This window comes from Cyanistes caeruleus, chromosome 4, assembly GCF_971803275.1.
Source record: "Cyanistes caeruleus chromosome 4, bCyaCae1.hap1.1, whole genome shotgun sequence".
Lineage (NCBI taxonomy): Eukaryota > Metazoa > Chordata > Aves > Passeriformes > Paridae > Cyanistes > Cyanistes caeruleus.
Window position 1 is genome coordinate 71,629,436 of NC_141704.1, and position 26,945 is coordinate 71,656,380.

A 26,945-nucleotide genomic window follows, 5' to 3' on the forward strand; every position below is an offset into this window, starting at 1 on the left:
TTTGTGGAACTTTGAGGGACATTTCAGGAATTTGGTGAGATTCTGTAGAGAACTGACGAATTATCAGGGATTTTTCATGTATTCTGTGGGAATTGGTGGAGATTCGGTGGGATTTTTGAGGATTTTGGCCGTGTTTTGAGAAGATTTAGAGAATTTTGTGGGATTTTTCTTGAATTTTGATGGATATTGAGGAGAATTTGTGGGATGTTTGTGGAACTTTGAGGGACTTTTCTGGAATTTGGTGAGATTCTGTAGAGAACTGACGAATTATCAGGGATTTTTCACGTATTCTGTGGGAATTTCTGGAGATTCGGTGGGATTTTTCTGGAATTTTGGTTGTGTTTTGAGAAAATTTAGGGAATTTTGTGTGATTTTTCTGGGATTTTGTTGGGTATTGAGGACATTTTGTGGGATGTTTCTGGAATTTGGTGGCCGTTTTCAAGAATTTTGTGGTATTTTGAAAACATTTTGGGAATTTTGTGCTGTTTTTTCTGGAATTTTGTGGGAAACTGTGCTGATTTTATGGGGCGTTTCTGGAATTTGGTCGAGTTTTCAGAAGATTTAGGGATTTTTTTGAGATTTCTGTGGGATGTTCTGGGAATTGGTGGAGATTTTGTGGGACATTCCTGTGAATTGGTAGGGTTTTGAAATGATTGAGGGAGTTTTGTGGGACTTCTCTGGAATTTTGTGTGTTTTTTCTGGAATTGTGTAGGATTCTGAGGAGACTTGAAGAATTTTGAGGAATTTGATTTAGATTTTTATGGGAATTTGTGGAGAGTCTGTGGGATTTTTTTGGAATTTGGTGGGCCTTTTCACGAACTTTGTGTGGTTTTGAGGAGACTTGAAGAATTTTGAGGAATTTTTCTTAGATTTTGTGGAAACTTGTGGAGGTTTTGTGGGATTTTTGTGTGATTTTGTGGTATATTGCGGCGATTTAGGGATCTTGATGGATTTCTCATATATTTTGTGGGAATTTGTGGAGATTTGGTGGGATATTTTTCTAGAATTTGGTCGTGTTTTGAGAAGATTTAGGGAATTTTGTGGTGTTTTTTCTTGAATTTTGTGGGAAACTGTGCTGATTTTATGGGGCGTTTCAGAAATTTGGTCGAGTTTTCAGAAGATTTAGGGATTTTTGTGGGATTTCTGTGGGATGTTCTGGGAATTGGTGGAGATTTTGTGGGACATTCCTGTGAATTGGTAGGGTTTTGAAATGATTTAGGGAGTTTTGTGGGACTTCTCTGGAATTTTGTGTGTTTTTTCTGGAATTGTGTGGGATTCTGAGGAGACTTGAAGAATTTTGAGGAATTTTTCGTAGATTTTGTGGAAACTTGTGGAGGTTTTGTGTGATTTTTGTGTGATTTTGTGGGATATTGAGGCGATTTAGGGATCTTGAGGGATTTCTCATGTATTTTGTGGGAATTTGTGTAGATTTGGTGGGATATTTTTCTAGAATTTGGTCGTGTTTTGAGAAGATTTAGGGAATTTTGTGGGATTTTTCCTGGAATTTTGTTGGATATTAGGGAGAATTTGTGGGATGTTTGTGGAACTTTGAGGGACTTTTCTGGAATTTGGTGAGATTCTGTAGAGAACTGACGAATTATCAGGGATTTTTCATGTATTCTGTGGGAATTTGTGGAGATTCGGTGGGATTTTTCTGGAATTTTGGTTGTGGTTTGAGAAAATTTAGGGAATTTTGTGGGATTTTTCTGGGATTTTGTTGGGTATTGGGGACATTTTTTGGGATGTTTCTGGAATTTGGTGGGGCTTTTCAAGAATTTTGTGGTATTTTGAAAAGGTTTAGGGAATTTTGTGGTGTTTTTTCTTGAATTTTGTGGGAAACTGCTGATTTTATGGGGCGTTTCTGGAATTTGGTCGAGTTTTCAGAAGATTTAGGGATTTTTGTGGGATTTCTGTGGGATGTTCTGGGAATTGGTGGAGATTTTGTGGGACATTCCTGTGAATTGGTAGGGTTTTGAAATGATTTAGGGAGTTTTGTGGGACTTCTCTGGAATTTTGTGGGGTTTTTCTGGAATTGTGTGGGATTCTGAGGAGACTTGAAGAATTTTGAGGAATTTGATTTAGATTTTTGTGGGAATTTGTGAAGATTCTGTGGGATTTTTCTGGAATTTGGTGGGCCTTTTCACGAACTTTGTGTGGTTTTGAGGAGACTTGAAGAATTTTGAGGAATTTTTCTTAGATTTTGTGGAAACTTGTGGAGGTTTTGTGGGATTTTTGTGTGATTTTGTGGGATATTGAGGCGATTTAGGGATCTTGAGGGATTTTTCATGTATTTTGTGGGAATTTGTGGAGATTTGGTGGGATATTTTTCTAGAATTTGGTCGTGTTTTGAGAAGATTTAGGGAATTTTGTGGGATTTTTCCTGGAATTTTGTTGGATATTAGGGAGATTTTGTGGGATGTTTGTGGAACTTTGAGGGACTTTTTAGGAATTTGGTGAGATTCTGTAGAGAACTGACGAATTATCAGGGATTTTTCATGTATTCTGTGTTAATTTGTGGAGATTTGGTGGGATATTTTTCTAGAATTTGGTCGTGTTTTGAGAAGATTTAGGGAATTTTGTGGGATTTTTTCTGGAATTTTGTTGGATACTGGGGAGATTTTGTGGGATGTTTGTGGAACTTTGAGGGACTTTTCTGGAATTTGGTGAGATTCTATAGAGAACTGAGAAATTATCAGGGATTTTTCATGTATTCTGTGGGAATTTGTGGAGATTCGGTGGGATTTTTGAGGATTTTGGCCGTGTTTTGAGAAGATTTAGGGAATTTTTTGTGATTTTTCTGGAATTTTGTTGGATATTGAGGACATTTTGTGGGATGTTTGTGGAACTTTGAGGGACATTTCAGGAATTTGGTGAGATTCTGTAGAGAACTGACGAATTATCAGGGATTTTTCATGTATTCTGTGGGAATTGGTGGAGATTCGGTGGGATTTTTGAGGATTTTGGCCGTGTTTTGAGAAGATTTAGAGAATTTTGTGGGATTTTTCTTGAATTTTGATGGATATTGAGGAGAATTTGTGGGATGTTTGTGGAACTTTGAGGGACTTTTCTGGAATTTGGTGAGATTCTGTAGAGAACTGACGAATTATCAGGGATTTTTCACGTATTCTGTGGGAATTTCTGGAGATTCGGTGGGATTTTTCTGGAATTTTGGTTGTGTTTTGAGAAAATTTAGGGAATTTTGTGTGATTTTTCTGGGATTTTGTTGGGTATTGAGGACATTTTGTGGGATGTTTCTGGAATTTGGTGGCCGTTTTCAAGAATTTTGTGGTATTTTGAAAACATTTTGGGAATTTTGTGCTGTTTTTTCTGGAATTTTGTGGGAAACTGTGCTGATTTTATGGGGCGTTTCTGGAATTTGGTCGAGTTTTCAGAAGATTTAGGGATTTTTTTGAGATTTCTGTGGGATGTTCTGGGAATTGGTGGAGATTTTGTGGGACATTCCTGTGAATTGGTAGGGTTTTGAAATGATTTAGGGAGTTTTGTGGGACTTCTCTGGAATTTTGTGTGTTTTTTCTGGAATTGTGTGGGATTCTGAGGAGACTTGAAGAATTTTGAGGAATTTGATTTAGATTTTTATGGGAATTTGTGGAGAGTCTGTGGGATTTTTTTGGAATTTGGTGGGCCTTTTCACAAACTTTGTGTGGTTTTGAGGAGACTTGAAGAATTTTGAGGAATTTTTCTTAGATTTTGTGGAAACTTGTGGAGGTTTTGTGGAATTTTTGTGTGATTTTGTGGGATATTGAGGCGATTTAGGGATCTTGATGGATTTTTCATGTATTTTGTGGGATTTTGTGGAGATTTGGTGGGATATTTTTCTAGAATTTGGTCGTGTTTTGAGAAGATTTAGGGAATTTTGTGGTGTTTTTTCTTGAATTTTGTGGGAAACTGTGCTGATTTTATGGGGCGTTTCAGAAATTTGGTCGAGTTTTCAGAAGATTTAGGGATTTTTGTGGGATTTCTGTGGGATGTTCTGGGAATTGGAGATTTTGTGGGACATTCCTGTGAATTGGTAGGGTTTTGAAATGATTGAGGGAGTTTTGTGGGACTTCTCTGGAATTTTGTGTGTTTTTTCTGGAATTGTGTGGGATTCTGAGGAGACTTGAAGAATTTTGAGGAATTTTTCTTAGATTTTGTGGAAACTTGTGGAGGTTTTGTGGGATTTTTGTGTGATTTTGTGGGATATTGAGGCGATTTAGGGATCTTGAGGGATTTCTCATGTATTTTGTGGGAATTTGTGGAGATTTGGTGGGATATTTTTCTAGAATTTGGTCGTGTTTTGAGAAGATTTAGGGAATTTTGTGGGATTTTTCCTGGAATTTTGTTGGATATTAGGGAGAATTTGTGGGATGTTTGTGGAACTTTGAGGGACTTTTCTGGAATTTGGTGAGATTCTGTAGAGAACTGACGAATTATCAGGGATTTTTCATGTATTCTCTGGGAATTTGTGGAGATTTGGTGGGATTTTTCTTGAATTTGGCCGTGTTTTGAGAAGATTTAGAGAATTTTGTGGGGTTTTTCTTGAATTTTGTTGGATATTGAGGAGATTTTGTGGGATGTTTGTGGAACTTTGAGGGACTTTTCTGGAATTTGGTGAGATTCTGTAGAGAACTGACGAATTATCAGGGATTTTTCATGTATTCTGTAAGAATTTGTGGAGATTCGGTGGGATTTTTCTGGAATTTTGGTTGTGGTTTGAGAAAATTTAGGGAATTTTGTGGGATTTTTCTGGGATTTTGTTGGGTATTGGGGACATTTTTTGGGATGTTTCTGGAATTTGGTGGGGCTTTTCAAGAATTTTGTGGTATTTTGAAAAGGTTTAGGGAATTTTGTGGTGTTTTTTCTTGAATTTTGTGGGAAACTGCTGATTTTATGGGGCGTTTCTGGAATTTGGTCGAGTTTTCAGAAGATTTAGGGATTTTTGTGGGATTTCTGTGGGATGTTCTGGGAATTGGTGGAGATTTTGTGGGACATTCCTGTGAATTGGTAGGGTTTTGAAATGATTTAGGGAGTTTTGTGGGACTTCTCTGGAATTTTGTGGGGTTTTTCTGGAATTGTGTGGGATTCTGAGGAGACTTGAAGAATTTTGAGGAATTTGATTTAGATTTTTGTGGGAATTTGTGAAGATTCTGTGGGATTTTTCTGGAATTTGGTGGGCCTTTTCACGAACTTTGTGTGGTTTTGAGGAGACTTGAAGAATTTTGAGGAATTTTTCTTAGATTTTGTGGAAACTTGTGGAGGTTTTGTGGGATTTTTGTGTGATTTTGTGGGATATTGAGGCGATTTAGGGATCTTGAGGGATTTTTCATGTATTTTGTGGGAATTTGTGGAGATTTGGTGGGATATTTTTCTAGAATTTGGTCGTGTTTTGAGAAGATTTAGGGAATTTTGTGGGATTTTTCCTGGAATTTTGTTGGATATTAGGGAGATTTTGTGGGATGTTTGTGGAACTTTGAGGGACTTTTTAGGAATTTGGTGAGATTCTGTAGAGAACTGACGAATTATCAGGGATTTTTCATGTATTCTGTGTTAATTTGTGGAGATTTGGTGGGATATTTTTCTAGAATTTGGTCGTGTTTTGAGAAGATTTAGGGAATTTTGTGGGATTTTTTCTGGAATTTTGTTGGATACTGGGGAGATTTTGTGGGATGTTTGTGGAACTTTGAGGGACTTTTCTGGAATTTGGTGAGATTCTGTAGAGAACTGAGAAATTATCAGGGATTTTTCATGTATTCTGTGGGAATTTGTGGAGATTCGGTGGGATTTTTGAGGATTTTGGCCGTGTTTTGAGAAGATTTAGGGAATTTTTTGTGATTTTTCTGGAATTTTGTTGGATATTGAGGACATTTTGTGGGATGTTTGTGGAACTTTGAGGGACATTTCAGGAATTTGGTGAGATTCTGTAGAGAACTGACGAATTATCAGGGATTTTTCATGTATTCTGTGGGAATTGGTGGAGATTCGGTGGGATTTTTGAGGATTTTGGCCGTGTTTTGAGAAGATTTAGAGAATTTTGTGGGATTTTTCTTGAATTTTGATGGATATTGAGGAGAATTTGTGGGATGTTTGTGGAACTTTGAGGGACTTTTCTGGAATTTGGTGAGATTCTGTAGAGAACTGACGAATTATCAGGGATTTTTCATGTATTCTGTGGGAATTTGTGGAGATTCGGTGGGATTTTTCTGGAATTTTGGTTGTGGTTTGAGAAAATTTAGGGAATTTTTTGTGATTTTTCTCGATTTTGTTGGGTATTGAGGACATTTTGTGGGATGTTTCTGGAATTTGGTGGCCGTTTTCAAGAATTTTGTGGTATTTTGAAAACATTTTGGGAATTTTGTGGTGTTTTTTCTTGAATTTTGTGGGAAACTGTGCTGATTTTATGGGGCGTTTCTGGAATTTGGTCGAGTTTTCAGAAGATTTAGGGATTTTTTTGAGATTTCTGTGGGATGTTCTGGGAATTGGTGGAGATTTTTTGGGACATTCCTGTGAATTGGTAGGGTTTTGAAATGATTTAGGGAGTTTTGTGGGACTTCTCTGGAATTTGGTGGGGTTTTTCTGGAATTGTGTAGGATTCTGAGGAGACTTGAAGAATTTTGAGGAATTTGATTTAGATTTTTATGGGAATTTGTGGAGAGTCTGTGGGATTTTTTCGGAATTTGGTGGGCCTTTTCACGAACTTTGTGTGGTTTTGAGGAGACTTGAAGAATTTTGAGGAATTTTTCTTAGATTTTGTGGAAACTTGTGGAGGTTTTGTGGGATTTTTGTGTGATTTTGTGGTATATTGCGGCGATTTAGGGATCTTGATGGATTTCTCATATATTTTGTGGGAATTTGTGGAGATTTGGTGGGATATTTTTCTAGAATTTGGTCGTGTTTTGAGAAGATTTAGGGAATTTTGTGGTGTTTTTTCTTGAATTTTGTGGGAAACTGTGCTGATTTTATGGGGCGTTTCAGAAATTTGGTCGAGTTTTCAGAAGATTTAGGGATTTTTGTGGGATTTCTGTGGGATGTTCTGGGAATTGGTGGAGATTTTGTGGGACATTCCTGTGAATTGGTAGGGTTTTGAAATGATTTAGGGAGTTTTGTGGGACTTCTCTGGAATTTTGTGTGTTTTTTCTGGAATTGTGTGGGATTCTGAGGAGACTTGAAGAATTTTGAGAAATTTTTCGTAGATTTTGTGGAAACTTGTGGAGGTTTTGTGTGATTTTTGTGTGATTTTGTGGGATATTGAGGCGATTTAGGGATCTTGAGGGATTTCTCATGTATTTTGTGGGAATTTGTGTAGATTTGGTGGGATATTTTTCTAGAATTTGGTCGTGTTTTGAGAAGATTTAGGGAATTTTGTGGGATTTTTCCTGGAATTTTGTTGGATATTACGGAGAATTTGTGGGATGTTTGTGGAACTTTGAGGGACTTTTCTGGAATTTGGTGAGATTCTGTAGAGAACTGACGAATTATCAGGGATTTTTCATGTATTCTCTGGGAATTTGTGGAGATTTGGTGGGATTTTTCTTGAATTTGGCCGTGTTTTGAGAAGATTTAGAGAATTTTGTGGGATTTTTCTTGAATTTTGTTGGATATTGAGAAGATTTTGTGGGATGTTTGTGGAACTTTGAGGGACTTTTCTGGAATTTGGTGAGATTCTGTAGAGAACTGACGAATTATCAGGGATTTTTCATGTATTCTGTGGGAATTTGTGGAGATTCGGTGGGATTTTTCTGGAATTTTGGTTGTGGTTTGAGAAAATTTAGGGAATTTTGTGGGATTTTTCTGGGATTTTGTTGGGTATTGGGGACATTTTGTGGGATGTTTGTGGAATTTGGTGGGGCTTTTCAAGAATTTTGTGGTATTTTGAACAGGTTTAGGGAATTTTGTGGTGTTTTTTCTTGAATTTTGTGGGAAACTGCTGATTTTATGGGGCGTTTCTGGAATTTGGTCGAGTTTTCAGAAGATTTAGGGATTTTTGTGGGATTTCTGTGGGATGTTCTGGGAATTGGTGGAGATTTTGTGGGACATTCCTGTGAATTGGTAGGGTTTTGAAATGATTTAGGGAGTTTTGTGGGACTTCTCTGGAATTTGGTGGGGTTTTTCTGGAATTGTGTGGGATTCTGAGGAGACTTGAAGAATTTTGAGGAATTTGATTTAGATTTTTGTGGGAATTTGTGAAGATTCTGTGGGATTTTTCTGGAATTTGGTGGGCCTTTTCACGAACTTTGTGTGGTTTTGAGGAGACTTGAAGAATTTTGAGGAATTTTTCTTAGATTTTGTGGAAACTTGTGGAGGTTTTGTGGGATTTTTGTGTGATTTTGTGGGATATTGAGGCGATTTAGGGATCTTGAGGGATTTTTCATGTATTTTGTGGGAATTTGTGGAGATTTGGTGGGATATTTTTCTAGAATTTGGTCGTGTTTTGAGAAGATTTAGGGAATTTTGTGGGATTTTTCCTGGAATTTTGTTGGATATTAGGGAGATTTTGTGGGATGTTTATGGAACTTTGAGGGACTTTTTAGGAATTTGGTGAGATTCTGTAGAGAACTGACGAATTATCAGGGATTTTTCATGTATTCTGTGTTAATTTGTGGAGATTCTGTGGGATTTTTCTGGAATTTGGTAGAGTTTTGAGAAGATTTAGGGAATTTTGTGTGACTTTTCTGGGATTTTGTTGGGTATTGAGGACATTTTGTGGGATGTTTCGGGAATTTGGTGGGGCTTTTCAGGAATTTTGTGGTATTTTGAAAAGATTTAGGGAATTTTGTGGTGTTTTTTCTTGAATTTTGTGGGAAACTGTGCTGATTTTATGGGGCGTTTCTGGAATTTGGTCGAGTTTTCAGAAGATTTAGGGATTTTTGTGGGATTTCTGTGGGATGTTCTGGGAATTGGTGGAGATTTTGTGGAACATTCCTGTGAATTGGTAGGGTTTTGAAATGATTGAGGGAGTTTTGTGGGACTTCTCTGGAATTTTGTGGGGTTTTTCTGGAATTGTGTGGGATTCTGAGGAGACTTGAAGAATTTTGAGGAATTTTTCTTAGATTTTGTGGAAACTTGTGGAGGTTTTGTGGGATTTTTGTGTGATTTTGTGGGATATTGAGGCGATTTAGGGATCTTGAGGGATTTTTCATGTATTTTGTGGGAATTTGTGTAGATTTGGTGGGATATTTTTCTAGAATTTGGTCGTGTTTTGAGAAGATTTAGGGAATTTTGTGGGATTTTTCCTGGAATTTTGTTGGATATTAGGGAGAATTTGTGGGATGTTTGTGGAACTTTGAGGGACTTTTCTGGAATTTGGTGAGATTCTGTAGAGAACTGACGAATTATCAGGGATTTTTCATGTATTTTGTGTTAATTTGTGGAGATTTGGTGGGATATTTTTCTAGAATTTGGTCGTGTTTTGAGAAGATTTAGGAAATTTTGTGGGATTTTTCCTGGAATTTTGTTGGATATTAGGGAGATTCTGTGGGATGTTTGTGGAACTTTGAACGACTTTTTAGGAATTTGGTGAGATTCTGTAGAGAACTGACGAATTATCAGGGATTTTTCATGTATTCTGTGGGAATTTGTGGAGATTCTGTGGGATTTTTCTGGAATTTGGTAGAGTTTTGAGAAGATTTAGGGAATTTTGTGGGACTTTTCTGGGATTTTGTTGGATATTGAGGACATTTTGTGGGATGTTTCGGGAATTTGGTGGGGCATTTCAGGAATTTTGTGGTATTTTGAAAAGATTTTGGGAATTTTGTGGTGTTTTTTCTTGAATTTTGTGGGAAACTGTGCTGATTTTATGGGGCGTTTCTGGAATTTGGTCGAGTTTTCAAAAGATTTAGGGATTTTTGTGGGATTTCTGTGGGATGTTCTGGGAATTGGTGGAGATTTTGTGGGACATTCCTGTGAATTGGTAGGGTTTTGAAATGATTTAGGGAGTTTTGTGGGACTTCTCTGGAATTTGGTGGGGTTTTTCTGGAATTGTGTGGGATTCTGAGGAGACTTGAAGAATTTTGAGGAATTTGATTTAGATTTTTGTGGGAATTTGTGGAGATTCTGTGGGATTTTTCTGGAATTTGGTGGGCCTTTTCACGAACTTTGTGTGGTTTTGAGGAGACTTGAAGAATTTTGAGGAATTTTTCTTAGATTTTGTGGAAACTTGTGGAGGTTTTGTGGGATTTTTGTGTGATTTTGTGGGATATTGAGGCGATTTAGGGATCTTGAGGGATTTTTCATGTATTTTGTGGGAATTTGTGGAGATTTGGTGGGATATTTTTCTAGAATTTGGTCGTGTTTTGAGAAGATTTAGGAAATTTTGTGGGATTTTTCCTGGAATTTTGTTGGATATTAGGGAGATTTTGTGGGATGTTTGTGGAACTTTGAGGGACTTTTTAGGAATTTGGTGAGATTCTGTAGAGAACTGACGAATTATCAGGGATTTTTCATGTATTCTGTGCGAATTTGTGGAGATTCTGTGGGATTTTTCTGGAATTTGGTAGAGTTTTGAGAAGATTTAGGGAATTTTGTGGGACTTTTCTGGGATTTTGTTGGATATTGAGGACATTTTGTGGGATGTTTCGGGAATTTGGTGGGGCATTTCAGGAATTTTGTGGTGTTTTTTCTTGAATTTTGTGGGAAACTGTGCTGATTTTATGGGGCGTTTCTGGAATTTGGTCTAAAGCAAGAGAAAAAACCCCAAACAAACACAACCTTTCAGGCAGAGAAAAGATGTGGTTGCTCTTGAAGAAAGCATTTCATTCTGCCTGGAGAAGAACCTGTTGGGAAAAATATTAGCTTTTAGCAAAATGGCACTGTGCTGTTGCACTTGTTCTAGCACTGGGAGAAAGAACAGGCCCGTCTGTAAGGCTCCTGCAGCTCACCCTGGCTGAGGGTCATTGACCACTGAGCACTGCAGGCATCACTGGCAACAACGATGGTGGAAAATGGGGAGGGAGCAGGATAAATAAATGTTTGCCATTGCCTTAGCCAAAAAAACCCCAGACATCAAAAGCAACCCACCCTCAAAACAAAGCTATGAAAATAGTTTGCCTCTGAATTTAAAGAACTTCAATTAACTCTATGATGTCTGCTTTTGGTTCAGCATTCATCAATCTGAATTTGAATATGCACAGGGTAATGAAAGGTAACTGAGGCTTAAAAATCATGTCTATTGACTTGTGCATAGCCTATACTGAAGCACATTAAAAAGCAGCGTTTTGCTTGAAATCTGCACGGTATTAACTTCATTCAGTCTTACACTCACTAGGTAATTAAATACATGAAGAAATAGATTTTTATTTTTTTTATTAAGAATGCATTATTAATTAGGAAGGCATGGCTTTAGCAGAGTCTGCTGATACCAACATTACTCAGCTAAGTTCAAAGTATGAACACAAGAACTTGATGACAGAAGCAATGTTCATCAGAGCCTCAACAAGAAAGTTGCAGTTCCAAGTTTTTCAGATGTCCTACACTTGCTAAGGCATCTCCAGAAAGAGGAGTCAACTGAAAATAGCACAGGAAATTTGAAACCCATTTCTCTTTTTGTCTTTTTTTCCTGAACTTTCTTGTGGGCAACAGAAAACTCCTAATATGTGGAATGCAATGTAGTTTTTATGCCAGAGTCATGAGTCATCCCCTCAGTTCCAACCTGATCCAATGCTCACTTGAATCTTGGAAAGGCTCAAATCAGCAAGATGAAATTAAAATTGTATTCATGAAAGGAGCTCTTTACTCTCCATTCCCCTCCCTCCCCCAAATACATCAGCACCAAGTGAGAAAGGCTCGATTTGAAAGATAATTATTACACAATTAAACTTGGACATAGCTAGTTTGCTACAAGTTCCAGCAGACAGACAAACAAGAGCAGAATCAGAGGTTATCAACCTCAATAGAAATTCCAGCTCATGCTTTCCCCAAAAGCCTCATTTAATTTATCCAGGATTAAAAAATAAAAGGGAAATGAAAAAAAATCACATAAAAGCATTTCACATAGTATATAGTGAAATACTATCATTTCCACCTGAAATATTCATCATCATTATTATGTTTTTCCATACTAAATTACAAAGTCTCCTGCACCCATCTTCCCAATATCTCATTCTAAGTGCTTGCTTCTTTAATCCCTTAGGAAGCAAAAGGAGCCTCAGGTGTCTCTGGATCAACAGAAACTAAACAACACAGCTTGACAAAGTATATCAAATTGTCAATCAACTCAATAAAGAACTCCCACTCCAGAGATAGCTATCACCAGCTGATGAATTTGGCTAGGGCAGGTTTAGTGAAGAAAAACTAGGTCTTTATTACCAAATCAGTTAGGAGTTGTTCTACCGTACTGCCCGTAGGATGGGAGTACAAACACCATATTCTTCACAGCCTCATCCACGAAGAATTCCACCTTCAAATTAAGGCTGCTTTGGAGTTGGACCAAACCAATGAAAACTCACTCATCAAACACAGTGATGGCAGCATGCTCAGTCTTTGCAATACAAAACTGGCAACTAACAGCACATTCCTGATCACATCTCCAAGGCTGAGTGTACAGAACTGCAGTGGTGGCCAGGCCCTCGCTGACTGCCAAACCTCCAGCCATCATCCCTTCCTCTCACAGCGACAGGGCAGAAAATAACAACAGCAGAAACTAGATTTTTAGCTTAAGCTAAAACCACAAAGGTCATTGATGAAACAGACTGGAGTGCTTTAGAAACTAGCACGCAGACTTAGCTGAAAACAAATCTTATTGATCACCAATTACAATGAATACTTAATTCTGTTATTCTGCATTATTATTAGACAGTCAGAGACAGCCAAGCTGACCTCAAGCATGCTGAAGCATCGGGGCCAGGCAGTGCACATCTTCCCAGGAGCTGATTTACCCATCGTTCTCAAGTGAATTCACCTGCACACAGCCCCACCGTACAACTGCTAGGCTGCAAAATAAAAAAATAGCTCTGCTTAAGAGTCAAACCCCAGGACATAGACCATATGAAAGGAAGAATGAAACCTGCAGCATTTGGTTGACCTTCAATGCCCTGAGAAGATGACAAATTTCCCAAGATGAACAAGTGCCCAAAATACAAAGCAAAGGACTGACTTTTAGGGATCAAATGTTAAATAGGCCTGCGAAATTGGAGTTGTTAGGTTGCACATGAAAGAAGGGAAAAAAGAAAAAACCACCCCAACCCTCAACTGCAATTTTACATCCCTCTTGGAAAATTTGCTTTAATAAGAGAGAGGAATGGATACAACCTTCCCCTCACCTGGAGATTTTAATCAATTCAAGCCATTTCAAATCTGGCAAGAAAGCCCTACCACAGTCCCCATCAAACAACATTGCCTTTCATTTTTGCTTCTCATGACTACTTCAGAGCAGTCTAAATAACAGCAAAGAAGGAAATTCAAGTTGCAATTCAAACACTAAGCTCTGGAATCCCACATTGCCTTCAAACACCTGCATGAAACACTAACTTCATGCTCTATGCTCCCTGCTTTCTTCTAGTTTACTGCACAGTGCATTATTTACATAAAACAGAATTTCTTCTGTGGGAAAGGCTTGCATGGTACTTCAAAGCCTGAATAAATCAGGGACTGCAGCTTGAACTAACAAAAAAATCATCCAAAAAATTCCTTTCAATATCTGCATTGTATTGCCTTATCATGCTACCTGTCTAGCTGAGTTATTCAGGTATCCACACCAGAAATGACAGACAATGTCTCTCTATGATGATGTGATGTTACTTCAAATGAAAAAAAACAATAAATAAAAATCACAGATTAATTTCCCATACAAATGATGACTCACTACTCCCAAATCCTTCCTTATAGCAGGATGCTCACTTCAGTCTGGAAGTCTTCATGTTGCAGCCTGCAGGAATCAGCTTATTTCCTGTCAAGGGCTGGAAAGCCTTACAGGAACTGGTTTTGGTTGAAGAACTTCTCCAAGGTGCTTACCTGTGGGACTTATCCAGGTAAGGGATGTTAGCTCCCTCTTCTTTGAGGTTCAGTGTCCAACCACTCCTACTGCTGGTAAGAAGAACAGAAGAAACATCTGCCCATAGCAAGGACTGCACTGGTGGGCAAAGTCCAAATTCCATCCTTCAGGGAAAAAGAAACAAAGACTGAGGAATTCATGTCTGTTCAAAATTTCATCCTTGACTACTGAAAGCATTGGAAGCACATGTGTATGTTTAAAAATGGAATTGTCCTCATTTAAGAATAAAAATAATTTCATCCCATCACCATTTTTCTTGGTCCAATCCTGAACTGCAGATCCAAACAGCTGAGAAAGCATGGAATAGTCTGCTGGACAGCATTAAAATGAGCAACTCCTGTATCTTCCTAAGATAAGAACACAAATCACAAAGAAAGGCACTCTGAGAAAAAATTTCTTAGAGGAAGACCTCAATTATTTTCCAGCAAGGCAGGTAATATGCATTTGGCTATTTGTTAGAAAAAAAACCAAAAAACAAACCTGTTTTTATACAAGATTTTACTCATATATTAACTATCACATATTTTGCAAAACAAAAAGAGACCACAGCAAAGTAAAATCCCAATTTTTTCCTATATTTAAGCTGTGATAGTATGTCTGAAATGGGAATCCAGAGCCTCACCAGATTAATATCACCACTTGGACCAGAGAATTTGCCATATCCACTTCTTCTGGTTTCGTTCAGTTGGAGCTTCTGTTTGTACAGTGATGATGGCTCTTGAACATTCTGGGATTTAAAGTAGTCCCTGAAGAGATGGCTGACAAAAATATGATGTTACTTTCAAGATGCTTTTTAATTATTTCTACCCTCATCCAGAACCTGCAAACATCTGATCTCCTTCACTATGCTCCAAGCTCATTAAAACTGGAACGCTAAATAAGAATATTCAAAATATTTTGTTTTGCATTGCTAAAGGCACCACTGCAGGTACTTGACTCATCCTTCAGACTGTAAATAAATAAATGAAGTCTAGGACAGGTCAAATAAAGACACTATGTTTTCTGTGTTTTGTTGGGGTTGGTTTTAGAAGACTTAGGAGATTTGAAACAGATCTTTTATTAAGGAATTGTTCCTAAGGGACTTGACTTACAGAAATTAATTTATACTTGGCAGTGCATTTGATTGATTGCAGTTCCTTTTTTTCAAATACAAACCAGCATTTTCACTACCAGGTGTGGTGGTTGGAAATGTTGGGACTGTAGAACACTGCAAGGCTAATTTCTCCTCCAGTCTCCATCATTTTTATGTAGCTCAGCATTTTCTCATCCTTACTGAGATCTGCTGCAAATTTAAAATACCCTAACAGGGCTGAGAGAGTATTGCAACAGTGTTTATCTAGTGTATCATTACAGTTCTTGTTACCCTAATTCCACAGTTCTGAGCAACAACTCTCATTTTATGGGCAGGTAATTGAGCTCTATGATACATGAATTGATTTGCAGGGGAAATACATTAAAACCTGGCTGGAAAAGAAAATTATTCAGGATCTTCACTCTGATTGCCTTTTACAGCTACCACTCTAGGACCACTGAAAGAGCTTACTTTAGCTCATGTCAATGAAGCTACAATTCAGTGTTTGTCCAAAAAATGTTCACATTCTAAAATGAAGGTTACTGTGGTTTCCTGAGTTATAAAGGCAGAATTAAAGATTACTGCAGATTCTTAGATCAGGACCACTTCCCAGCTCAAGAACTATTTAGTGGGAAGAGCCAAGGCAAAAGGCAGCATTCAAGCAAGTGTTGCTGATCAAGTGAGTTATGGGTTCTACATGAAAATGTTAGCAAGGGTGATCCAGTCAGATCTCATGTCTGCCTGTGGTTCAGCACTGCAGCTGCTAACACCCAGAGCACCAGATCCAATCACTCCTGAGGAGCAGGTTTGTTCAAGCAGGCACTGTTGTTTCAGGACCAGTGAAAGACAGGACAGAGACAAAATTGATAGTACTCCCTCAGTGCAAACAGAACTTGCCCTGCGACAAATTTGCTCCTCTCTGGCCCTACTTTTAACATCCCTGCTCTCAAATTCCTATTTTTAGCAGCTTCTCATAAAAGGCATTCTTACTCAGAGAAGTGAATGTTAGAAGTGTTCATTTGAATGAAGCAAACAATTAAGCAACATCTTCCCTAAAGTGATTTTGTAAAAGTTATGGTTTAGTTTTCTTCCTAATTGCTTGGAAAAATCGGATTGGCGCAGGAAATGGGAAGGGTTGGCTAAAAGGAGTCAGCTGATGGGAAGCAGCCAGTAACTCCTGCTGCTGCTGACCTGCTGCAACTCCCAGGTTAAGAGGACAAGTGCCTCATTTGTAATCAAGTCTATATAAAACACAAAAGAGGCAGAAGGACAAACCTGGTTCATAAAGGCAGCAGTCTGTGACCAAAAGCAGCAGAGTCAGCAGCCAGTGTTTCACTCCTGATGAGAGCCCACTTGCAAAAGTTCCACTTGAGTACCTGCTGCAGAGCAGAGGCTGTTCTTCATTGATGTGTCAAACCATGACAGCCATACTTCTGTTGCTATTCAAAGAACAGGGATAAACTCCGGGGTTTGTTAGGTTTTAAATAGTTTCCAATTTCAGGCCTAATAGAAGGCAAAATGGAAAATATCACATGTAATAGGACTTAAAAATAGAAATATGGAAGAACACAATGTTATACTCATGTTACCTATTACTTTTTTCAGCTGAGCAAAGTCTTCACAAACACTATAAATACATATCTTTTTCCCCCAATGAAAATAATAATAAAAAAATCTGTCTTGTAACCTGAAAGAAAAGAGATAAAACCAAAGCAAACCTGATTCTTGTAAACAGAAAATGTTGCTTAAAAATTGAGTTTGGGGAGCATAAATATTTAATTGCCTTGAGCATGTCTTAGGAATTCACATTTACTCAAAATAGTGTCAAGAGCAAACAAAACTGCAAAACAATCTCTTTTAGTAGGAAATACCTTGTGAGAATCAAGTGTTTTCTTATCATCTTTCACTGTTTCACTTGATGTCTGAATCTTCTAACTCCAACTCCTAGAACAGCATCAGTGGGGGAGAGAGACAATGAACACTCCTTCTGTTATTTGACTGACTGCAAGGTTTTGACATGTAGAGTATTAATAAAAATAATTTATTCTCACAGGGTTTTGTCAGAATAACAAGCTGGTAGCTTTAAATATGGTTAAGAAAATTTTATGTATGTTAGGAAAAAACAAACAAAAAGAAACATTTGCAGTAGTAGGACAAAACCATCATAAAAAAGGTATATAGCAGATATACATATTTATATTCATATATATATATCTCCAATTTCCCAAAGCATTGCTCTAAGAATTAGACAAAACTGGCTACAAAATTCAGATTTTTTAGGTTATTTATTGACTGTAAAGTGAATCCTGACTGACAATAAATATCACTGGGGAACATTAATTATTAAATATACATTGTCCAATCTTTAACAAATCAACTTTAGTAAGAACAGTTTTAAATCTAAAAATAAAAACAATTTCCAAGACACTTATTTTAAGTAATTGCACTAAGAAATAGTAAGACCTTATATATAGTTAAATGACTAGCAGCCAACTCACATCATCATAGTAAGAATAATATATATGTACTGCAATTTTAAGTGTTATGACTTCAAGAACTTGTAGTAATAACCAAGCATTACTTGCTAAATAACACAAAATTTGTCTGATTAAGTCTGTTTAAAAGAATATGCAATGGGAATAGCTAAGAGCTGAAATTAATGGTGTTAGCTTGTAAAGACAGAAATTTACTTCTTACAAGTAGGAAAACATGCAATATATTCCTATACTTAACACATGTTCGTAGTACAGACATTCCTGTTAATAAATTTCAGGTTAAAATTGACAAATGTGACATGTTCTACTATATGGAATTTCTTCAAGTGACTGTTGTTCCATCGGACAACACAAACTAAAAAATGTCCTGCCTCTCAGAAATATTATTCTGTTTCTACTCTTTACTTTATTTTTTTATTTTTTTTTTTCACTTTTAGAAAAACACAGATTTTTTTTTTTTTAGTATTAGAAAAATATAGGACAAAAACAAGGCTTAAGTTTTAGATAGGGAAGAGAGAATAAGGAGATGCTTTATAAGCTGAAATATTTTTCTCTTAAAGCTATGGAGATGGACAACCATGTTCTGAAAAAAACTCCTTTAATTCATGACAGAGTATATTGGGAAGCATGGAGTGTTCAAAGTGTGGATTTTGAGTAAAAAGCAGAGTAATTGTGATACAGTGAGGCGCTGGAACAGAGTGGAGTGAAGATTTGAGGCCTTGAGGGCAATGAGAAAACTGTTTTCCTGCGAAGCTCACAGAGACAGATGAAGAGGACTCATGGCCCATACACACCTCAGAGTGATGTGAAATGGGAGGAGTGAACTCATGGCAGATTTCCGGGCAGCTGGCATCAAACAAATAGAAAACTATAACAGAAATATTTTTCTTGTGAGAAACTCCATAGATTAGCAGAAGAAGATTTCTGTTTCTATACAAACACTGATAAAGAGACTCTAGCAAGAATTGGGACTGTTTTAAACACCAAAGTTCCAAAGTCTTTTGTCTCTATCTTGTCATGTGAACAAGGGAATGCTGGGTAGTGCGGGATAAAAGGGTTTTCTGAAAGTTTATTCTGGTGTTCTTATTCTTGTAGTTTTGTGAATAAACTTTCTTTATTCCTTTTAAGTTTTAAGCCTGTTTTGCTCTTGCTCTAATCCATATCTCACAGCAAGAAATAAGTAAGTTTTCTAGTATTTTTTCAGTTACTGCTTTAAAACCACGACAACTGTGTTTTCACCATCACGTCAGATCAGCTCTTGGACTCACAGCTCACCGCAGACCTCGAAACAGGAGGCAAAGATCTGCACCACTTGGCCTTTCAGAACTTCTCACCCATCTATGACCTTTCTGGGGCCAGCTTCACAAAATGAGGGGGAAGCCATTCCAAAGAACACGACCAAGGAAATCACACAGCACTCGGGATTTGTTCCAGGCATCAAATTTTTAATGGATGATGTGAAGTAACACCGAAGCAATTCCTGTCCACAGAAAAAAAGATTTCAAATGGTTTTGTCTCAAGGACAATCACTGGAGGTTGAAAGTTTCTGGGGCTGAAAGTTACATGAGGTCCTCAACACTGAGCAATCAATATCCCCACAGTCTAAACTGTGAAATTACTACCTGGGCAAGGAGAACATTTTCAGGATTTGCAACTCATCTCAAAGCCTCAGTAGAACTCAACCAGCAGAATTCCCCTGAGATGGCACTGTGCTCTGGAAGCCCTCAAATACTCACTAAAACAGACTTGACTTTCACTAGGACAGCTGCTCATGAAAATCTGGGGTAAAACCTATGGGAAGTGGCCATGTGCACGCATATTCCTTCTTCCCACAGCAGGCACAATCAAATCCTCCTTTGAATGGCCTCCAAGTTGAGCAGCACTCATTGGCACAGCCTCTTCTCCCACAGACAGGCCAGCGAGCAACACGGCAGCGCCAGCCAGGTGGGCAAGGACAAGAGAGAGCAGATGCCAACAAGGCTTGGAAGCTGGGCCAAGGGAGGTTTACGCTGGCCATTGGGAAGAACTTGTGCCCAGCGTGGGCCATCAGATACTGCAATGGCCTGACAGGGGCTGCTGGAGTCATCATTGTGGCACGGGTGCAAGGCAAGCCAGGCCGCAGCGCTCGGGCCCCGCTCTGCTGGCCATGCTTGCCGCCATGGCTCCCAGCTTGGACTCAACATTCTCTCAGGGCTCTCTGCAGCCAGGGCGTTCTGTGCTTCTGTGACATCACAGCCTCTGGGGACGGCACGCTGGCTGGCAACTGTCCCCAGCTGTTGCTGCGCCCCAGTGCCCAGGCACAGCTGCTCGCAGAGAGACGCCCAGAGCCTCGGTGCTGCTGGCAGAGCACTATGGCTGCTCACGGCTCCTCCGCGCTGCTGCAGCTTTACGTGCTGCTGCTCTTGGCTCATCCCCTCGACCCTGTGAGCAAACCTGAGCGCAGCACGGATGCCTCTCCTCTGCTTCTGGAGGATTGTCATCTGGACGAGTCGGACCCTGAGCGCATCCGGTGGGCGGCCAGGACATTCCTGCTCATCGACCTGCTCATCATAGGAATGGCCATGGGATGGTCGCTCGGAAAAAGAATTCAGAGACGCTGGCGAGAGGTGAGGAGGGGGGTGGGGGGTCAGGCAGGCGGGATGGGGCAGACCTTGAGGGCCTCTTGGGCACCCTTTGGCCAATGCCCTGCGGCAGAAGGGGCCTGAGCTCCTGGCTGGGGAATGCGGCCCAGGGGCTGAGCTCCATGGACAGCACCAAGCAGAGGCGGCAGAGCTCTGCCTGCTGCAGCCTCTTCCCCGGGCCAGCCCAGCCCAACTGGGCCCGAGTCTCTGTCTCCCAGGCCAAAGGCAGCCCCACAGGTGCCGGCCCCGCTCTGCCCCTCTGCCTCTTCCATGGGGATCCCTGTGCTTTGCCTTGCAGCGGAATCTCCAGAGCCCTTCGGGCCGTGCGGGGCCCCGCCGCCATCGAAGACAGGGCTGTCCCACGGAGCTGATGCAGCTGCTGATGGACAACCGCGACCTGATGCGGCTGCTCCTTCGCGACAGCCCTCAACCAACCACCAAGATGGCGGCAAAAGAGGGCAGTGACAGGAGACTCCGCACCTCCCCACAGCTCTGACCTCCAGCGTCGCGCTCCAGCTACAGAACCTTACGGGGAACGGGTGACCAGTGCCCAGCCCAGGCACTGCGACGTTCCCCACCTTACAAGTTAGCCACACCCCTGTTGTTGTTCGATTCCCCACCACGTTTCCCCCAAGAAGTTGACCTTTCCCTTAGTGTTCAGTTCTAAACAGTTGAAGCATCGAAGTTTCTTAGCCTTAAGATTCTTACCCCATAGTCTTCTAGTAACGTTGGATTGTAGATTTTAGAAGTAGTCAAGTGAATCAAGGAGTCAAAGTTCACGTTTTCTACACGTTGCTGTGTCATTTTCTTGAGGTTGCACCTGAGACCTGGGGACTCCTTGAGAGATGGCTTTGCATGGCAGCTCCAGACTGCCTGCAATGGAGAGCCCCAGTGCCCCAGCAGGCTTTGCAAGAGCACGGAGGGCAGCGGGAAAGAAGAAGGTGGCCAATATTCACCTGCCTCCAGCTTCCAAGGAAGCTTGCAGTCAAGCCCTGTCTGCCCTTTAGGGGGGACCCTAAAGGCCCCGGCAGGCATCACCATGGCCCCAGGACGGGGGGCTTGCAGCACTCTGGGGCACCAGGAAAGGAGCAGGATCATCCCTGGAAAGCTGTCTGGAGACAAATCCAGAGACGTCTCCCCTGGCATCCAGGCAAGGGCTGAATACAGGCAGGCAATTAGATCCACAGGCTGCCTGGGCTATGGCACCAATCAGTCCTGCTTCATAGATTTCGGGGGGCGGGGTTATACATATATATATATATATATATATATATATATATATATACACGCATATATGTATATATGTATCTACATCTGTATTTAGTTCTTTGTATTTATCCTGTTGACCCTCAAATAGGATTAGATTTCATTTTCCTACAAAACAAAACATCCGTTTTTTGATTTTTAGGAATCAACCATCTGTGCTCCCACTTTAAATCACTTCTCTCAAACTCATTCTGCATCTTGCTCCTTTCCAGCACCATCAAATACCTCTGTTAAAATACAGAGCATCAGTGGAAGGACGACAATCTTGTTACTTGCTGAAGAAAGTTAACTTGGATGACATACCTGCTTTTAAAAATCCAAGAGGAACAAAACCTACACATCAGCTTTAGAATTTCAAAAGCTGCTTCCTCAACTCTTCCACACCACTTTACTCTTTGGGGACATTCAGCAGCAATACCAAACAAGCACAGAAAAGAAATGGAAGAAGAAATGCAGATAGTCAGCAGCTGACCACCTACCAAAATACATTTTAAATGCAGCTCCAAGTTCTCCAAGAGCAAGTTTGAAGTGTAAATGGAGACACTCACACAAAATTACTACCAGGTGGTACTTTTGGCATTTCCTTGGGCTTTCCTCTTCATTTTTTTTTTATCTCTCACCTAAGGCAAGAGAAAAAACCCCAAACAAACACAACCTTTCAGGCAGAGAAAAGATGTGGTTGCTCTTGAAGAAAGCATTTCATTCTGCCTGGAGAAGAAGCTGCTGGGAAAAATATTAGCTTTTAGCAAAATGGCACTGTGCTGTTGCACTTGTTCTAGCACTGGGAGAAAGAACAGGCCCGTCTGTAAGGCTCCTGCAGCTCACCCTGGCTGAGGGTCATTGACCACTGAGCACTGCAGGCATCACTGGCAACAACGATGGTGGAAAATGGGGAGGGAGCAGGATAAATAAATGTTTGCCATTGCCTTAGCCAAAAAAACCCCAGACATCAAAAGCAACCCACCCTCAAAACAAAGCTATGAAAATAGTTTGCCTCTGAATTTAAAGAACTTCAATTAACTCTATGATGTCTGCTTTTGGTTCAGCATTCATCAATCTGAATTTGAATATGCACAGGGTAATGAAAGGTAACTGAAGCTTAAAAATCATGTCTATTGACTTGTGCATAGCCTATACTGAAGCACATTAAAAAGCAGCGTTTTGCTTGAAATCTGCACGGTATTAACTTCATTCAGTCTTACACTCACTAGGTAATTAAATACATGAAGAAATAGATTTTTTTTTTTTTTATTAAGAATGCATTATTAATTAGGAAGGCATGGCTTTAGTAGAGTCTGCTGATACCAACATTACTCAGCTAAGTTCAAAGTATGAACACAAGAACTTGATGACAGAAGCAATGTTCATCAGAGCCTCAACAAGAAAGTTGCAGTTCCAAGTTTTTCAGATGTCCTACACTTGCTAAGGCATCTCCAGAAAGAGGAGTCAACTGAAAATAGCACAGGAAATTTGAAACCCATTTCTCTTTTTGTCTTTTTTTCCTGAACTTTCTTGTGGGCAACAGAAAACTCCTAATATGTGGAATGCAATGTAGTTTTTATGCCAGAGTCATGAGTCATCCCCTCAGTTCCAACCTGATCCAATGCTCACTTGAATCTTGGAAAGGCTCAAATCAGCAAGATGAAATTTCAATTGTATTCATGAAAGGAGCTCTTTACTCTCCATTCCCCTCCCTCCCCCAAATACATCAGCACCAAGTGAGAAAGGCTCAATTTGAAAAATAATTATTACACAATTAAACTTGGACATAGCTAGTTTGCTACAAGTTCCAGCAGACAGACAAACGAGAGCAGAATCAGAGGTTATCAACCTCAATAGAAATTCCAGCTCATGCTTTCCCCAAAAGCCTCATTTAATTTATCCAGGATTAAAAAATAAAAGAGAAATGAAAAAAACCACATAAAAGCATTTCACATAGTATATAGTGAAATGCTATCGTTTCCACCTGAAATATTCATCATCATTATTATGTTTTTCCATAGTAAATTACAAAGTCTCCTGCACCCATCTTCCCAATATCTCATTCTAAGTGCTTGCTACTTTAATCCCTTAGGAAGCAAAAGGAGCCTCAGGTGTCTCTGGATCAACAGAAACTAAACAACACAGCTTGACAAAGTATATTAAATTGTCAATCAACTCAATAAAGGTTTTCCACTCCAGAGATAGCTATCACCAGCTGATGAATTTGGCTAGGGCAGGTTTAGTGAAGAAAAACTAGGTCTTTATTACCAAATCAGTTAGGAGTTGTTCTACCGTACTGCCCGTAGGATGGGAGTATAAACACCATATTCTTCACAGCCTCATCCACAAAGAATTCCACCTTCAAATTAAGGCTGCTTTGGAGTTGGACCAAACCAATGAAAACTCACTCATCAAACACAGTGATGGCAGCATGCTCAGTCTTTGCAATACAAAACTGGCAACTAACAGCACATTCCTGATCACATCTCCAAGGCTGCGTGTACAGAACTGCAGTGGTGGCCAGGCCCTCGCTGACTGCCAAACCTCCAGCCATCATCCCTTCCTCTCACAGCGACAGGGCAAAAAATAACAACAGCAGAAACTGGAAAGCTTAAGCTAAAACCACAAAGGTCATTGATGAAACAGACTGGAGTGCTTTAGAAACTAGCACGCAGACTTAGCTGAAAACAAATCTTATTGATCACCAATTACAATGAATACTTAATTCTGTTATTCTGCATTATTATTAGACAGTCAGAGGCAGCCAAGCTGACCTCAAGCATGCTGAAGCATCGGGGCCAGGCAGTGCACATCTTCCCAGGAGCTGATTTACCCATCGTTCTCAAGTCAATTCACCTGCACACAGCCCCACCGTACAACTGCTAGGCTGCAAAATAAAAAAATAGCTCTGCTTAAGAGTCAAACCCCAGGACATAGACCATATGAAAGGAAGAATGAAACCTGCAGCATTTGGTTGACCTTCAATGCCCTGAGAAGATGACAAATTCCCCAAGATGAACAAGTGCCCAAAATACAAAGCAAAGGACTGACTTTTAGGGATCAAATGTTAAATAGGCCTGCGAAATTGGAGTTGTTAGGTTGCACATGAAAGAAGGGAAAAAAGAAAAAACCACCCCAACCCTCAACTGCAATTTTACATCCCTCTTGGAAAATTTGCTTTAATAAGAGAGAGGAATGGATACAACCTTCCCCTCACCTGGAGATTTTAATCAATTCAAGCCATTTCAAATCTGGCAAGAAAGCCCTACCACAGTCCCCATCAAACAACATTGCCTTTCATTTTTGCTTCTCATGACTACTTCAGAGCAGTCTAAATAACAGCAAAGAAGGAAATTCAAGTTGCAATTCAAACACTAAGCTCTGGAATCCCATATTGCCTTCAAACAACTGCATGAAACACTAACTTCATGCTCTATGCTCTCCAATACATAGAAGCCATTTATTTGCATAGCCTTTGGCTGCTAAAGATGGAACCTGCATTTCTAGGAGCAGATGGGCCTGATTCTCACCTTCCCCCGACACACATGAGCAGTGTGGGCCCTGCCTTTCTGGGCACCTCACACTTACTTGATTCAAACTCTTGACTTTGCTCTCTGGAACACTGCCCTTCCTGAATCCAGCCCAAGCTACGAAGCAGCCACACACCTGCTGAAGTTGCCATTCTTGACATCTGCCTCTCCCCATCAGGATGCCTTGCAAAAACTATTAGGATCCAATGCTGCCCGTGTCTGCTGCAAGGAGGAGCTCTCTGGCTTTTTTACTCCTATCTTTAGAACATTCTCTTTCTAAGGTCATGACAGCTGGGGACAAATACAGAGCAACACCTTGAAGCATTAACAAACAGAAGCAACAGAAAACAGAAGCTGCTGCATTTCCTGTGGCCATTTGAGGGTGAAACTGCAAGTGTGAAAATATTGCAGTTCTGTCATTCAGGAAGAAGCACACGTTCCAAAGGAAATCCATTCAAAGCAGATTATACAGCATAGATTTGTTATCCATTTGAAGTTATTAACTGGAAGCCAAAGAAAGATTTCTTTGGTAGCCTCACAGGTTTATCTTCAGCATTTATAATGGAACAGTTACTCTGCTTTAAATTTAAGTGTTTCTTTCCCCCAACAGTCTCATCTACCTCCTCACCAAGCTGATACGGAATAGAGGAGCACAGATCGTGTGAGGAACAGATTTGGAATTACATAAATGGACTTACCATGTGGCTACAACTGATATTTCCAGCTCTGTGGCCTAAGAGCATCCATCCAATGTCCTGCCAGTCCAGCACTTCCTGATGGTATTTGAAGCCACTGCTTCCACACAAGTTAGAACAATGCACTTCTCCTTTGAGGTCATCTGGCTGCTCCAAGTGCAACAATGGAGCCACCAAGTTCCACTTGCAAGGTCAGCATTACAAATTTAAAACCTTCCTGGTACAAAAGGTAAAGGCTCTCCAATCCTGCTGGAAACAAGAGCTTTGAAGAAACCTAACTCTTCCAACTTCAGCTTGCTTCCAACTTGAACGGTATCAGCTTTTTTAGATAATAAAGGATTGTCTGTAGATTACTGTGGATTAAAATTAGAACTGCAGACCTGACTATTAGTCTCAAGTTTGCTGGTGTGAGGAAGGTGATGGTCCTTCTTATCCATCCCTGGAATCACCATCATGCACTGTCTTCACTATCTCCAAGAGGTATTTTTTTTTTCAACGTGGATAAACTATTTTAGGAAGTTTGGAACAGGGAGAATGGCTGCCTTCCATACAAATCAAACAGGTTCCATTTCCAAGTGATTACAATTGTATCAAAGTCTTCAGGCCCAAATAGGTGTAGCCTCTGTGAAATACAGAAGCCCTTATGAAAGGCTCACTCAGAAGGTGTGAATAGAATAAAAAAGAAATTCATTATAAAAAAATGAGGAAGGAAAAAGCCTTCATTCCCAGCACTGCAGAATTCCAGCCAAGTAAAATCTCACTCACTTTACAATGAAAGGAAAATATTTGAGTGGTGGTGGCAGGGACAAGGCGAGGATATACAGTGCCAGGGAGGATTCTGCACTTAGAGATGCTGAGTATCCAGCCAAGAGACAGAAATTCAATTGCCAAGGCATTTGAATGAAGTCAATTAAGTCACATCACCTTTTCTATTTCAGTGTTTCCATCTGACAAGAAAGCAAAGGCGGGCAGCAGAAAGCAGGTGAGCTGCTGCACTCAGGGGTAGGGATCAAATGAACTATGCTGGTTCCATATGCACTATGGGAAAAGCAGGCAGAAGAGAGGAAGAGCTCTAAAATTAAGATGGAATTTTAACCTCTTCCTTCTCTGTTGACACTGACTGTAGGCATGTCTAACAGCTTTTCAGACAATTGTGTTTGATTTTGTTCCACAAACCTTACCTAGATCCACATTCATTAGCTGACTCTCTGCTGCCATCAAAATTGAGGGAAGGAACACCTTTTAGCACTGCTTAGAAACAGAGGAGATCAAACTAAACTCTGCAGCTCCAATGAGCGAA

At 39.9% G+C, this 26,945-nt stretch overlaps 2 protein-coding genes across 2 annotated transcripts; one reads left to right on the forward strand and one right to left on the reverse strand.

Annotated features, from left to right (window-relative positions):
• Positions 1-11,285: 11,285 nt before the first annotated feature.
• LOC147653762 (uncharacterized) lies at positions 11,286-17,201 on the reverse strand. The gene is made up of 6 exons (XM_086885327.1): positions 16,928-17,201; positions 16,332-16,559; positions 14,607-14,742; positions 14,233-14,331; positions 13,945-14,088; positions 11,286-12,923 (listed from the first exon to the last, which is right to left on the reverse strand). The coding sequence occupies exons 3-6, from the start codon at positions 14,642-14,644 to the stop codon at positions 12,866-12,868; spliced, it is 339 nt and encodes a 112-aa protein (XP_086741453.1). The 5' UTR covers positions 14,645-14,742; positions 16,332-16,559; positions 16,928-17,201; the 3' UTR covers positions 11,286-12,865.
• Positions 17,202-19,845: 2,644 nt separating this feature from the next.
• On the forward strand, positions 19,846-22,918 carry LOC147653763 (uncharacterized). The gene is made up of 4 exons (XM_086885328.1): positions 19,846-20,157; positions 20,471-20,757; positions 20,986-21,322; positions 21,651-22,918. The coding sequence occupies exons 1-2, from the start codon at positions 19,903-19,905 to the stop codon at positions 20,666-20,668; spliced, it is 453 nt and encodes a 150-aa protein (XP_086741454.1). The 5' UTR covers positions 19,846-19,902; the 3' UTR covers positions 20,669-20,757; positions 20,986-21,322; positions 21,651-22,918.
• The last annotated feature ends 4,027 nt before the right edge of the window (positions 22,919-26,945 follow it).

What these genes read in the sequence shown, in the direction of transcription:
- LOC147653762 (XM_086885327.1), bottom strand. Translation starts at nt 14,644, where the DNA reads ATGGCAAATTCTCTGGTCCAAGTGGTGATATTAATCTG. An exon ending in CAAGTGGTGATATTAATCTG is followed by an intron (nt 14,332 to 14,606) that starts GTGAGGCTCTGG and finishes TTCTTATCTTAG; the next exon opens with GAAGATACAGGAGTTGCTCA. An exon ending in GGATTGGACCAAGAAAAATG is followed by an intron (nt 14,089 to 14,232) that starts GTGATGGGATGA and finishes TTTTCCCTGAAG; the next exon opens with GATGGAATTTGGACTTTGCC.
- LOC147653763 (XM_086885328.1), top strand. Translation starts at nt 19,903, where the DNA reads ATGGCTGCTCACGGCTCCTCCGCGCTGCTGCAGCTTTACGTGCTGCTG. An exon ending in TTCAGAGACGCTGGCGAGAG is followed by an intron (nt 20,158 to 20,470) that starts GTGAGGAGGGGG and finishes TTTGCCTTGCAG; the next exon opens with CGGAATCTCCAGAGCCCTTC.